Genomic DNA, 13220 nt, shown 5'->3' with positions numbered 1-13220 from the left:
GGAAATTTCCTGGCTCACTGTACATGGTGATGCATAAAGTCTCTGAAGGTTTAAAAAAAACAAAAAAAAACACAAACAACACACATGCTAATTCTCTCACTCGGGAAACGACATTCTTCAGAGAAGATCTTTTTTTCAGAGAGAGTTAAGCCCTGCTGAATACCCACCCCCCATTTTCAGGTTGGTGAGCTCAGTACAGTATTATTATTCGCCTGTTTGCACCATGTACCATCTCCGGGCTCTTTACCTTCCGATGAGTTACTCCATTCTATGTGCTTGGATGTATTCTTTCCATACCTACATCAATGTCTCCAAATATAATCTCATACACACATCATTATTCTGTATGTTTCAACTGTAGAGCTTCGCTCTCATTTATGTCAGTCATAGTGAAGGTATTTAAAGAATACATTGGCACCAGATAGCTTGCCTGTTCCTAATGAGGACACAAACAAGACAAGTTTGTGGGACTGTTTGCGGAACTTTCCATTATTACCAAATTAGATGGGAATGTTTATTTGTATTTTATTTTACTCTGGGATTTGGTCATGCCTAGTATTAACTACTGTGCGGAGCTGTGGGATGTTGACCCAAGAGGAAGTGGTGAAGTGGTATATTGCTCTACTTGCAGATAGATATCTTCTTGAAGACAGGAATAGATGCTATTCCAGTGCCTTTCCCTTTGTCGCTGCTACAATTGAAAAAAAGTCACATTCTCCTCTGAAAAGGCCTCAAAGTAAAGAGCACACGCTTTGTAATACACCCTCAATTCGACTGCTCCGGCCAAATGCAATCATGATGAGATCAGGGATGCTTCTTTGATGCTGAGATAAGTGCTGCACAAAAGACCCCCCCCTCCAAAAGAGACATGAGAGCTATCAATGGCAAAGTGAGAGAATGTGACTGCTTTTTTGTGACATCTGTGGTACTCTTTGAATCTGTATCTTTGTTATTTGGCCAAGATACAATCTTTTAGGACTTGAAACACAGATGGGAGTGCCTGTTACCTTGCCAAACTCTGGCTGGAGTTCAATCTAGCTGCTAACTGTTTCATAATCACTTTTAACTCGGGAATCTCAAGTTTCATGCATTTTTATTGGCAAAAAATAAATCACCAAACCTGTCGCACTCTACTAGTTACTGAATTCGGACAGTTTCTTCAAAGAACATTGTTTTTGACACTTGATTGAACCCCAACCACTGTCTTGGTGTCATATTAACCATGCATTCAATATTACTATTGAATATTATATACAAACGTTTCTTGAGTTCAATTATTGTTAAAAATTGTGTTTTGTGTCTTTTTTTGTCTAGTTGCCACTCCACGAAGACTTCGTTTCAAGGTCCTGAGCGCAACCCAGCTGCATGTGTCATGGAAAGAGCCGAAAGGAGACTTTGAAAGCTACAGATTTATTTATAGCACACTATCAGGTAAGGTCCAGCAATGTTACAATCAAGTTACGATTCGGCCCTGAAGGACTACGCTTTCTAACTTATATTCCGTGTTTCACAAACGGCTTCTTACTTGCAGTGTAGAAAAACAGAATTACATATCAATTACATGTCAGATGATGATGTCATCTGGTTATAGCCCGTCTCCTATGACGTGAATGGCTTCTGGAGGTTTGACTATAGTTCATTAATGGTAATTGGAGTAGGAGTTGAAAAAGACACAGACTGATTGGTAATGATCATGAAGAAATGAGGAGAGTGAGATAGCCAATGTTTTTGGCACACACTTGCAGTAAAGAAATAGGAGTACTTCAGAGTATGTGATTTCCCTCCATTTTATAATCACGTTTGGAAATGAACTCCAAACATCCATTTTGTAATCTATGTTAATTACTGTGATTGATACCCGTAGTAAGCCAACGACGTGTATCAACTTGAGAAACACTGTATTAGGCGAATTTGACTCAATGTGTAGTACAGCCTACCATTTCACTTCTCAAGTTGTTCTTAAGGTAAGATATTTATAAATTGCCAATGTATAGATCGACTCCATGACATTCCACCATGGCTTTTACTTTGAGTCCTTACAGTACCTTACCCGCAGCTAGGGGGAAAGCTGCAGCTCCAGTGGCTTGCCTGGCCTTGATCTGGTGTTGATAAAGATGATGGAGTAAGCGCCAGTGAGCAGAGCACAAGCAGCTGTATCTAAACTGCCTGAGGCAGGCCAGGGCGGGGGGCACAATCTTATCCCAGCTCTGGCACCCTGCTAAAGGAGCACATCTCCCCACCAAGCCAGCTTCCTCTGGTGAACTTCTCCTTATGCCAGCTGCAAAATAGAGGATATTTCAACCGTTTCTTCCAGACCTGTGTTCAAATAGTATTAGTTTTGTCTTTTTAAATGCTATGCGCTTTTGATCGAGTCTGCCTGTAGTACCATATTGGTAAGGTTTGGGACTATTACATTGGTTTCTTTGCACCAGGCAAGCTCAATCGAGCGCATTAAAAAGTATTTTAAAAGTATTAAAACAAATAAATAATGCTATTTCCCTCCTCTCTCTTTCTCAGTCAGAATTGTCATTCTGTGTGGGTTGAAATGGGAGCTCCTGAGAGAAGATAGTCAGTGAGCCTTTGTTCATTGAAGAAGAGTTGCTTTGACAGAGGGCAACACCCGCAGACATACACAAACCATTATGATTGGGGTGGAATTGAATGCCGCGCTAGATTGTGGGTAGTAACACTGGCAGTAGGATTATAGGTTCAGGGGTGTGTCAGAAATATTCACAACCAGAATTATAGGCGCAGTAGCTGGCGGTGGCAATAAAGGGCTGGGATTTGACAAATTAATACATTTGAGGTGTGACGAGGGCTTAGCCATTCACAGGCCAATCAACGCGTTTCATGGATTAATATTGCATGCCGTTGTTCCAAGTTCTGTAGGTTATTGACAGTCTTCGCATTGTCGTCAACGCCAATGCGGCTGGGGGCACGGAATATTCTCATCGTAGTCCATTGTGGATTGATACTACAGTTTATTAAATAGGATAGGCTATAGTAACAGTGTTGACAGTCAACATTGTTCAAATTGGCTTCAACGAGTACAGGCCTCCTTTTCCTTTCGGAAAAGCTGACCACGACTCCATTTTGTTGCTCCCTGCCTACAGACAGAAGCTAAAACAAGAAGCTCCCGCGCTCAGGTCTGTTCAACGCTGGTCCGACCAATCTGATTCCACGCTCCAAGACTGCTTCCATCACGTCGACTGGGATATGTTCCGCACTGCGTCCAACAACAACATTGACGAATACGTTGATTCGGTGAGCGAATTCATTAGAAAGTGCATTGAAGATGTCGTTCCCATAACAACGATTAAAACATTCCCAAACCAGAAACCGTGGATTGATGGCAACATTCGCGTGAAACTGAAAGCACGAACCACTGCTTTTAACCAGGGCAAGGTGACCGGAAACATGACCGAATACAAACAGTGTAGCTATTCCCTCCGCAAGGCAATCAAACAAGTTAAGCGTCAGTATAGAGACAAAGTATAGTCGCAATTCAACAGCTCAGACACAAGAGGTATGTGGCAGGGTCTACAGTCAATCACGGATTACAGAAAGAAAACCAGCCCCGTCACGGACCAGGATGTCTTGCTCCTAGGCAGACTAAATAACTTTTTTTGTCCGCTTTGAGGACAATACAGTGCCACTGACACGGCCCGCAACCAAAACATGCGGACTCTCCTTCACTGCAGGCCCAAACGCCATCCCCAGCCGCGTCCTCAGAGCATGCGCAGACTAGCTGGCTGGTGTGTTTACGGACATATTCAATCAATCCCTATCCCAGTCTGCTGTTCCCACATGCTTCAAGAGGGCCACCATTGTCCCTGTTCCCAAGAAAGCTAAGGTAACTGAGCTAAACAACTGCCCCGTAGCACTCACTTCCATCATCATGAAGTGCTTTGAGAGACTAGTCAAGGACCATATCACCTCCACCCTACCTGACACCCTAGACCCACTCCAATTTGCTTACCGCCCAAATAGGTCCACAGACGATGCAATCTCAACCACACTGCACACTGCCCTAACCCATCTGGACAAGAGGAAGACCTATGTGAGAATGCTGTTCATCGACTACAGCTCAGCATTTAACACCATAGTACCCTCCAAACTCGTCATCAAGCTCGAGACCCTGGGTCTCGACCCTGCCCTGTGCAACTGGGTACTGGACTTCCTGACGGGCCGCCCCCAGGTGGTGAGGGTAGGTAACAACATCTCCACCCCGCAGATCCTCAACACTGGGGCTCCACAAGGGTGCATTCTGAGCCCTCTCCTGTACTCCCTGTTCACCCACGACTGCGTGGCCATGCACGCCTCCAACTCAATCATCAAGTTTGCGGACGACACTACAGTGGTAGGCTTGATTACCAACAACAACGAGACGGCCTACAGGGAGGAGGTGAGGGCCCTCTGAGTGTGGTGTCAGGAAAATAACCTCACACTCAACGTCAACAAAACTAAGGAGATGATGGTGAACTTCAGGAAACAGCAGAGGGAGCACCCCCCTATCCACATCGATGGGACAGTAGTGGAGAGGGTAGTAAGTTTTAAGTTCCTCGGCGTACACATCACAGACAAACTGAATTGGTCCACCCACACAGACAGCGTTGTGAAGAAGGCGCAGCAGCGCCTCTTCAACCTCAGGAGGCTGAAGAAATTTGGCTTGTCACCAAAAGCACTCACAAACTTCTACAGATGCACAATCGAGAGCATCCTGTCGGGCTGCATCACCGCCTGGTACGGCAACTGCTCCGCCCACAACCGTAAGGCTCTCCAGAGGGTAGTGAGGTCTGCACAACGCATCACCGGGGGAAAACTACCTGCCTTCCAGGAAACCTACACCACCCGATGTCACAGGAAGGCCATAAAGATCATCAAGGACAACAACCACCCGAGCCACTGCCTGTTCACCCCGATATCATTCAGAAGGTGAGGTCAGTACAGGTGCATCAAAGCTGGGACCGAGAGACTGAAAAACAGCTTCTATCTCAAGGCCATCAGACTGTTAGACAGCCACCACTAACATTGCGTGGCTGCTGCCAACACACTGACTCAACTCCAGCCTCTTTAATAATGGGAATTGATGTAAAATATATCACTAGCCACTTTAAACAATGCTACTTAATATAATGTTTACATACCCTACATTACTCATCTCATATGTATATGTATATACTGTACTCTATATCATCTACTGCATATTTATGTAATACATGTATCACTAGCCACTTTAAACTATGCCACTTTGTTTACATACCCTACATTACTCATCTGATATGTATATACTGTACTTGATACCATCTACTGCATCTTGCCTATGCCGTTCTGTACCATCACTCATTCATATATCTTTATGTACATATTCTTTATCCCTTTACACTTGTGTGTATAAGGTTGTAGTTTTGGAATTGTTAGGTTAGACCTGTTAGGTTAGATTACTGGTTATTACTGCATTGTCGGAACTAGAAGCACAAGCATTTCGCGAGTGTAGCGAAATGCTTGTTAACATCTGCTAACCATGTGTATGTGACAAATACATTTGATTTGATTTGTATTTAAGCGTCACACTTCTCCTCCAAAAAAAGTAGTACTAGACTACCATAAATTGTATTGTATGTGTGAGGCACGTTCTCAATAAGCACGTTATAGGACTGAATCATTTGAATATGTTTGGTGGAGTGAGTCTTTGGTAACCAGACAAGAGGCGCGTTTTGGAAATGGGGGCGGATACAAGCCGAAAGGAGTTTGCACTGCAGGTAGTCCTATGTGAGTTGTGAATAATGCAAAAGCCTCACGAGTAGACAATTATTTTAGAAATCTTTTTTGGATAGGTTCCTTGGCTAATGCATGAAATACACCCAAAGCATTGCTGTTGAAACAGCTTTCGTTATAGTTGGACTAGGGTAAGGGTAGCCTACTGACGGCTTGTTTAGGGGCAAAAAAATAAAAAATAGCATAGCACTGGGCTCAAACTCACAAGGCTCAGAGCCAGAGCATGCTGCTTATATCACTTCCCCATGGCAGTTCACAATTATCTAGCAAGCAGGGAGAGTACTTGATGATACTTAATGGAAACAGTGCATTGTTTTTAATTATTTTGTTTTAAGCCTTCCCCAAACCATAGCCGTAACCTTAACCACTTTAAATGAATACCTAAACTTAATAACCCTTTACGTTGTTGTTGTTTTAACCCTGTAATGATGCAGAATGAATCGGTAAAAAAACTGCCAATCTGCGGTCAAGAACCAGAATTCATCTCAGCCTATGCTGCACTTCAGTCCTTTGACTTTTTGGCCCTGACGGAGACATGGATTACCCCAGAGAACACTGCTACTTCAACTGCTCTTTCTTCATCTGACTATGTTTTCTCTCATAGTCCAAGAGCATCTGGTTGTCGCGGTGGTGGCACAGGTCTACTCATGTGGAGATTTTCTCTTTTCTCACTCTCTCACCTGTCCATCTCATTTGAATTCCATGCTGTCACTGTCACTTGTCCACTCAAGCTTAACATTATTGTAATCTATCACCCACCAGGTGCCCTTGGAGAATTCCTCAATAAGCTTGACACCTTGATAAGCTCATTTCCTGACGATGGCTCACTGCTCTTCGTACTTGGCAACTTCAACCTCCCGACATCTGCCTTCAATTCATTTCTTTCCAACTCTCTCTTTCTCCTCCTTGCCTCTTTTGACCTCACCCTTTCCCAATCCCCTCCAAATCACCAGGCAAGCAATACGCTTAACCTCATCTTTACTAGAGGCTGCTCGCCTACTAATCTCACTGCGACCCCCCCCCCCCCCTCCAGGTCTCTGATTTTCCTTTTCTGTCTCCCTTTCCTCCAACCCTAACCACTCAGCCCCTACCCAGGTGGTCATGCAATTTTTCACTCTCTCTCCAACTACTCTCTCATCTTCTATCCTATCATCTCTCCCTTCTGCTAAATCCTTCTCCCTCCTGTCTCAGGATTCTGCCTCTTCAACCCAACTCTCCTCCCTTTCCACATCCTATGACTCACACTGTCCCCATTTCTCCTGGCCGGCTCGGCCCTCCCCTCCTGCTCCGCGGCTGAGTGACTCATTGCGAGCTTACAGAACAGGGCTGCGGGCAGCTAAGCAAAAATGGAGGAAAACTAAACTTCGGAGGACCTATCATCCTTTCACTTCCTCCTCTCTACCTTCTCTTCATCTGTATCTGCTGCTAAAGCCACTTTCTACCACTCTAAATCTCTGCCTATAGCTTCTGCCTATAACCCTAGGAAACTCTTCCACCTTCCCCTTAATCCTACACCCCCCACCCCCTCTCTGCGGACAACTTTGTCATCCACTTTGAAAAAAAGGTTGACGACATCGACTACTCATTCACTCAGCCTATTGAGTCCACTGGTCTCACTCACACAGAACCTTGACCTCTTTCTCCAGATTAAATCCTACGAGTAGTGAGGTCTGGCCGCCCGACAACCTGCCCGCTCAACCCCATCCCTTCCTCCCTTCTCCAGACCATCTCTGGAGATCTTCTTAGATTCGTTCCCTCTGACTTCAAAATGGCTCGAGTTGTTCCCCTCCTCATGAAACCAACACTCGACTCATCTGACATCAACAACTATAGACCTGTATTCCTTCTTTATTTTCTTTCCAAAACACTTGATCGTGCTGTCTCTGATCAACTTTCTCGTTATCTCTCTCAGAATTATCTTCTTGACCCCAGCCAGTCAGGCCTCAAGACGTGTCATTCAAATGAGACTGTTCTTCTCTGTGTCACGAAGGCTCTCCGCACTGCCAAAGCTGACTGTCTCTCCTCTGTTCTCATCCTCCTAGATCTATCCGCTGCCTTTGTCACCGTGAACCATCAGATCCTCCTCTCCACCCTCTCAGGACTGGGCGTTTCAGGCAATGCACACTCTTGGATTGCATTCTACCTGGCAGCCGCTCCTACCAGGTGATGTGGAGAGGATCTGTGTCTGCACCACGTACTCTCACTACTGGTGTCCACCAGGGCTCGGTTCTAAGCCCTCTCCTCTTCTCTTTAAACACCAAGTCACTCGGCTCCGTCATATCCTCATATGGTCTCTCCTATCATTGCTATGCCGTATGACACTCAACTACTTTTCTCCTTCCCCCCTTCTGACACCAAGGTGGCGACATGTAATCTCTGTGTGCCTGGCAGATATCTCAACTTGGATGTCGGTCCACCACCTCAAGCTCAAACTCAACAAGACGGAACTGCTCTTCCTCTCCATCACGGTTGACCACTCCACCGTCTCCCCCCTCTCAATGTGCAAAGAACCTTGGTGTGACCCTGGACAACACCCTGTCATTCTCTGCAAACATCAAAGCAGTGACCCGGTCCTGCAGGTTCATGTTCTACAACATCCGTAGAGTACGACCCTACCTCACACAGGAAGCGTGTCCTCTCACATCTGGGCTCCTGCAACTCGCTGTTGGCTGGGCTCCCTGCTCTGCCATAAAACCCCTGCAACTTATCCAGAATGCAGCAGCCCGCCTGGTTTTCAACCTTCCCTAGTTCTCTCATGTCACCCCGCTCCTCCGCACACTCCACTGGCTTCCAGTTGAAGCTCGCATCCACCACAAGACCATGGTGTTTACCTACGGAACAGCAAAAGGAACTGCCCCTCCCTACCTTCAGGCTATGCTCAAACCCAACACCCCAACCCGAGCATTCCGTTCTGCCACATCAGGTCTCTTGGCCCTCCCACCCATACGGAAGTGCAGCTCCCGCTCAGCACAGTCCAAGCTCTTCTCTGTGGTAGAACCAGCTTCCCCCTGAAGTTAGGACAGCAGAGTCCCTTCCCATCTTCCGAAAACATCTGAAACCCTACCTCATCAAACAGTATCTTAAATAATCCGCCTCGCCTTCTATTTGACTATTTGAAGAATGCATTGGGCAGGACATAAAAACAGCCCCCCCCCCCCCCCCACCACTAGCTCTGACTCTACTGATAGCTACGTTATTGAGGAAAATGTACATTTTTATGCCTGTGATATGTGGTTGTCCCACCTAGCAATCTTAAGATAAATGCACTAACTGTAAGTCGCTCTGGATAAGAACATCTGCAAAATGTCTCAAATATAAATATATACAGAGTGTGCTGTATCAACACAGACATTTTGCTGAAAAAGACAATATCAGTGCTTTTCAAGTATTCTGCGGTACATTCGGAAGTATTGGTCAAGATTGTTTGAGTCATTCATAGGGGTGCGTCCTAAGGTCCAGTTGTGTCAGATGAGGCCTCCATAATACCTGTGAATGACCTATGATGGGCGCATCATCTTTAAGCAAGACCTGACAGGACTTGGCACCCCCATTTCTACAACATGCCTACACACCTCCATTTGCAACATGTTGCCTTCGGGCCATGCTTAGCAGCTATATCAAAATAGTAACAAAGGAGGAACTGTACGTGACAGTGAACGCAGTTAAAGACGAGTGTTAAATGTCAGGATAATTGTAATTCCGTAGTTCTGTTCTGATATGCAAAACATGAAGGATGAAACCTAAGGTCAATGCATAAATAGTACATTTTAGCCACATTCCCTTAAGTGCTTCAATGGTCTGCCAGGCTCGATTTATATGAATTGATTTAGAATCAGTAGGCTACACGGGGAGTGCGTTCTCTCCTGTTTTCACACAGCCCTGTTAAGTTGTTTTTGAAGAGAGACAGTGGAGTGAGTCCAACTGAGTGTCTCCATGTACTGTGCATACTGCTTCTTGAAGTAATTCAGGTGTGTTGGAACAGGCCTCACTTTACTTCTCCTGCAGAGCCGCTGAGCCGCTGCCTAGTTCATTTACTGCCGTATCCAGTGGTATCCTTCGTTGCAACATCAAATGTCATTCCTGACATTCCACCTGAAAAGGAGATTTCAAAATAGTCCAAATATCCCAAAAAGTATATTTTTATTATGGTAAACTAATTTTCAATAGAATGTATTTAATAAACAATCAGAACACAAGTGAAAACAATTTCATTAATATTTACAAAGATTGTTCTTGTTTGTTACTTTCTCCCAATTCCAGATGCAGAGGTGACTGAACTAGAGGTGACAAAGAAGGAAGCTAAAGTGATCATAGACTTTGACGCCAGACAGTTATACACAGTCAAGGTCACTGCTGTGAAAGGTGCTCAGGAGAGCAAGCCACTTCTAGGAACATTTGAGGGTGAGAAGAGCCTTAGACCTTTTACAACCTATTCTATGATTTCATGAACTTGTTCAATCAAAAGGTAATAGCTGACAAAATGTATTCTACGGTATGTGTCAATGGAACTGTGTTTGGTTTGTTTCAGCCCAACTTTCAGAGCCTGACGTTAAGAACGTACAGCCCCAGAATGTACGCCCCAAAAACCAGAAAGACACCAGTGTCACAGAGGAGAACAATGAGATATCTGAAGGTAAGTATGGGATGTATGAGTGACCAACCTGAAATCTGGAAATTGCCATGGCTCAGTCTTCAAATCAACCAAGAAATCAACATGGAGAAGATTAGCTTGAAGACACACAGGTAAGTTGAAGCTCCAAAGGGCTCTTGGTTGGTGCTGAGGCTATACCTGGTGGTGGAGTGGACAGCTGTACATTTTTCATTGGGAGTGGATGCGACAATTAGAAAACATTGCCCGTGTGATGTTTTTGTTCAAACTTTTCTAAAGAAGAAAGGCCTTGAATGTGATCCTCATTCCCACTCACTCATTGGAGCAACAACTGCAATGTGCTTCATTTCAAGTGGACTTTGAAGGAAATTCCAGGGCTGTAAATTGCCACAAAGTAAGTCTACATTGGATCCCAGTAAACAAAACTTGTAATCGGACTCCAAGACACCAGAGGTACCACAGACACTGTCTTGTGGTCCTGAAACAGACAGAGCCGGAGAGGATCTGATTAAACCAAAAGCACTGGATATTGAAGCATTTTGGAGCAATGATCTACTTGTGATTGCTGTGTTCCATAAAACCAAGGTAAGCCTTAAACTGTTTTCCTTTTAAAATGAGCATGAAGTTGTTATAAATCTGTTATGGTAAACGATCGGCCAGGATCTAAAAACTGGAATGACAAAGTTTAAAACCAGTCATCATGACACTGATACAAAGCTGTAATGTTATAGGAGTCTACATTTATGTCTCAGGGCTAATACTGTATAGCAGGATTCAGCCCCAACTGAAATAACATCTGTCAGGGTAAAGGTTATGTATGCAATAGTTGCAGAGGTATTTTAACACACCCTTCCAGTTGAGTTCAAACAGATAAAAGAGACCTGGGGACTAAATATTGATTATTTACAAAGGATTGATCTCAAAGTGTCTGCCACAGTATTGCTCCTTGTCTGTAACCAGTGTCAATATTTTTTAAATTAAAAAAACAAAAAAACTGTGATAGTAAAAGCTGTTGGTGGGATGAAACAGGCTATTAGTGGTAGATTTAGGAGTTTGTTTTCAGACAAAGATAGTAACAGTGTTTATGAAACTCCTGTGGAGTCTGTGTTTCATGGTGACTTGGATCGTCTGTGCTTCTGGCATAAAGAGCTATGATTTGGCTGAGGTGTCAAAAAGTGTTTTGCAGTTATGGAGTGTGGTGTAAGGATCCCTGTGGTGCTTTGAGGTCTGCGATGGATCACCTGCCGTCTCTTAAAATGCTCAAATTGCCTATGAGTAAAAGACAGAAGGGGAAAATAACTTGGATATAATGATGCGGCTTTTCTTTCTCCTTCACTCTCTATCTTCTTTCTTTCTCCAAACTCTTTCTTTCCCTGTCAAGCTCTAATTTCTTCCTCCTCACTGTTTCTCTCATTTTTCCCTTCCTCCTTCTCTCTCACCCTCTCTCTCTCCCTCTCTCTCTCCATTGCATGTAGACAGTTGACACAGACAGCTATCTCCTTGCCCACACTTGCAGAATACCTTTGCTATGTTATCACGGGGCCCATTCTTGGACGGCTCCAGGCTTGCTAAGTAAACCCCCTGTAGCTCCCTGCCTGCCTGGGTGTGCAGATATACCAGAGGGCATAAAGGTGTGCCCAAGGCCTGGCAGATGCCTCAGTCCCACACAACCTAGCACTTACCTCCACGCCTACCCTCTCTGAACTGGGCCCAGGAAGGATATTAGGCCCCTATATTTATGCCCTAATTGAAGTTGCTGGGGCCGTGCTCGGCAGAGTCGGCGCTTCCGGAGGTGGTGGTGGTGTCATAAGGGACACATATAGGTAATTAAGGCCGGATGACTCATGCATCGCCATGGCAGCGCTTATGTTGTGCAGTGGCCGGGGTTTGGGATCCGAGGCTCATGGTTGATTGACACATTTTTGAGCGAAAAGTAATTGGTGTCAGTCGGTGAAGGGATAAAATGGCATAGTTTATGTATGACACGTTGATTTTTAGCCCCTTTTGGCTCTAGATGAGTATATGGGTATGGGCGTGTGCCATGTGGTATATTACACTGCCATAACATTATCATAGGCATTACTTAACGTCTTTTCATTTCTTTCCAGTTTATGTTTGTCCTTCCAGCTTTTAGGTATATTCTATATGCAGCGGCATAAGCAGTTACCAGTACATCTGAACCAATAACCACAACCAGTACCAGACCATATCCTTTACCTTTCAGCTAGACTGCTTTCAGTTCCCGCTGGCTACACTGCTACCTGCTCAAGTTAGCGCAGATAGCATTAGCTTATCATCCGCCCTGTCGCTTGGGGGTCAAGGAGGATATTACGCTTCCTCAATGTCCCTTAACTAGCAGGTGGTTGGGGAGGTGGTGCTGCCAGACAGTATTACGCTGCGATGACATGACCCATTTGTTTAACTTTAATTACATGGTCATTTGTTCACACGGAGGTAATTGGACTGTATCCGGAGAGGCCGGCGAGATAATGAAATCACAGCTTGCTCCTGATTCCCCCCACTCTTCAGGGAACCCTAACGCGCTGTAGTGTCGCCCCCAGGAACCACACATTATATTTTAAGCATAGAAGACATTTAGTGGTCTGTAGTAGCCTACGAGCAGGGCTGCTTAGAGGACAGAGAGGTTCTCTCTAGGCTCATGAATAACAGCTAAGAGATGGGGACAGAAGATGTTATGGTAGTGGTGTCTTTTGAGGCTGTTTAGCGAAGGATGAGGTTGTTATTTAGCTTTTTTGTTGATTAAGATGCGATTAAATATCTGTGCAGTAGTGAATGAACATGTGACAATTTGCCTTGTAAAACAGCACAAATG

At 44.7% G+C, this 13220-nt stretch overlaps 1 protein-coding gene across 1 annotated transcript in view; it reads left to right on the top strand.

Moving 5' to 3' along the window:
- Positions 1–13220, top strand: part of col14a1b (collagen, type XIV, alpha 1b) — a 92281-nt gene that overhangs the window by 3634 nt on the left and 75427 nt on the right. The window contains exons 3-5 of the mRNA XM_021572039.3: positions 1315–1431; positions 10039–10179; positions 10307–10411. Of these exons, the coding sequence (XP_021427714.3) occupies positions 1315–1431; positions 10039–10179; positions 10307–10411 (363 nt within the window). The remainder of the gene's footprint in view (positions 1–1314; positions 1432–10038; positions 10180–10306; positions 10412–13220) is intronic.

This window comes from Oncorhynchus mykiss, chromosome 18, assembly GCF_057628025.1.
Source record: "Oncorhynchus mykiss isolate SJ-2025 chromosome 18, ASM5762802v1, whole genome shotgun sequence".
In the NCBI taxonomy this organism is placed as follows: Eukaryota; Metazoa; Chordata; class Actinopteri; order Salmoniformes; family Salmonidae; genus Oncorhynchus; species Oncorhynchus mykiss.
Note: the sequence above shows the minus strand (reverse complement) of the source record. Positions and strands in the feature narration are given on the sequence as shown.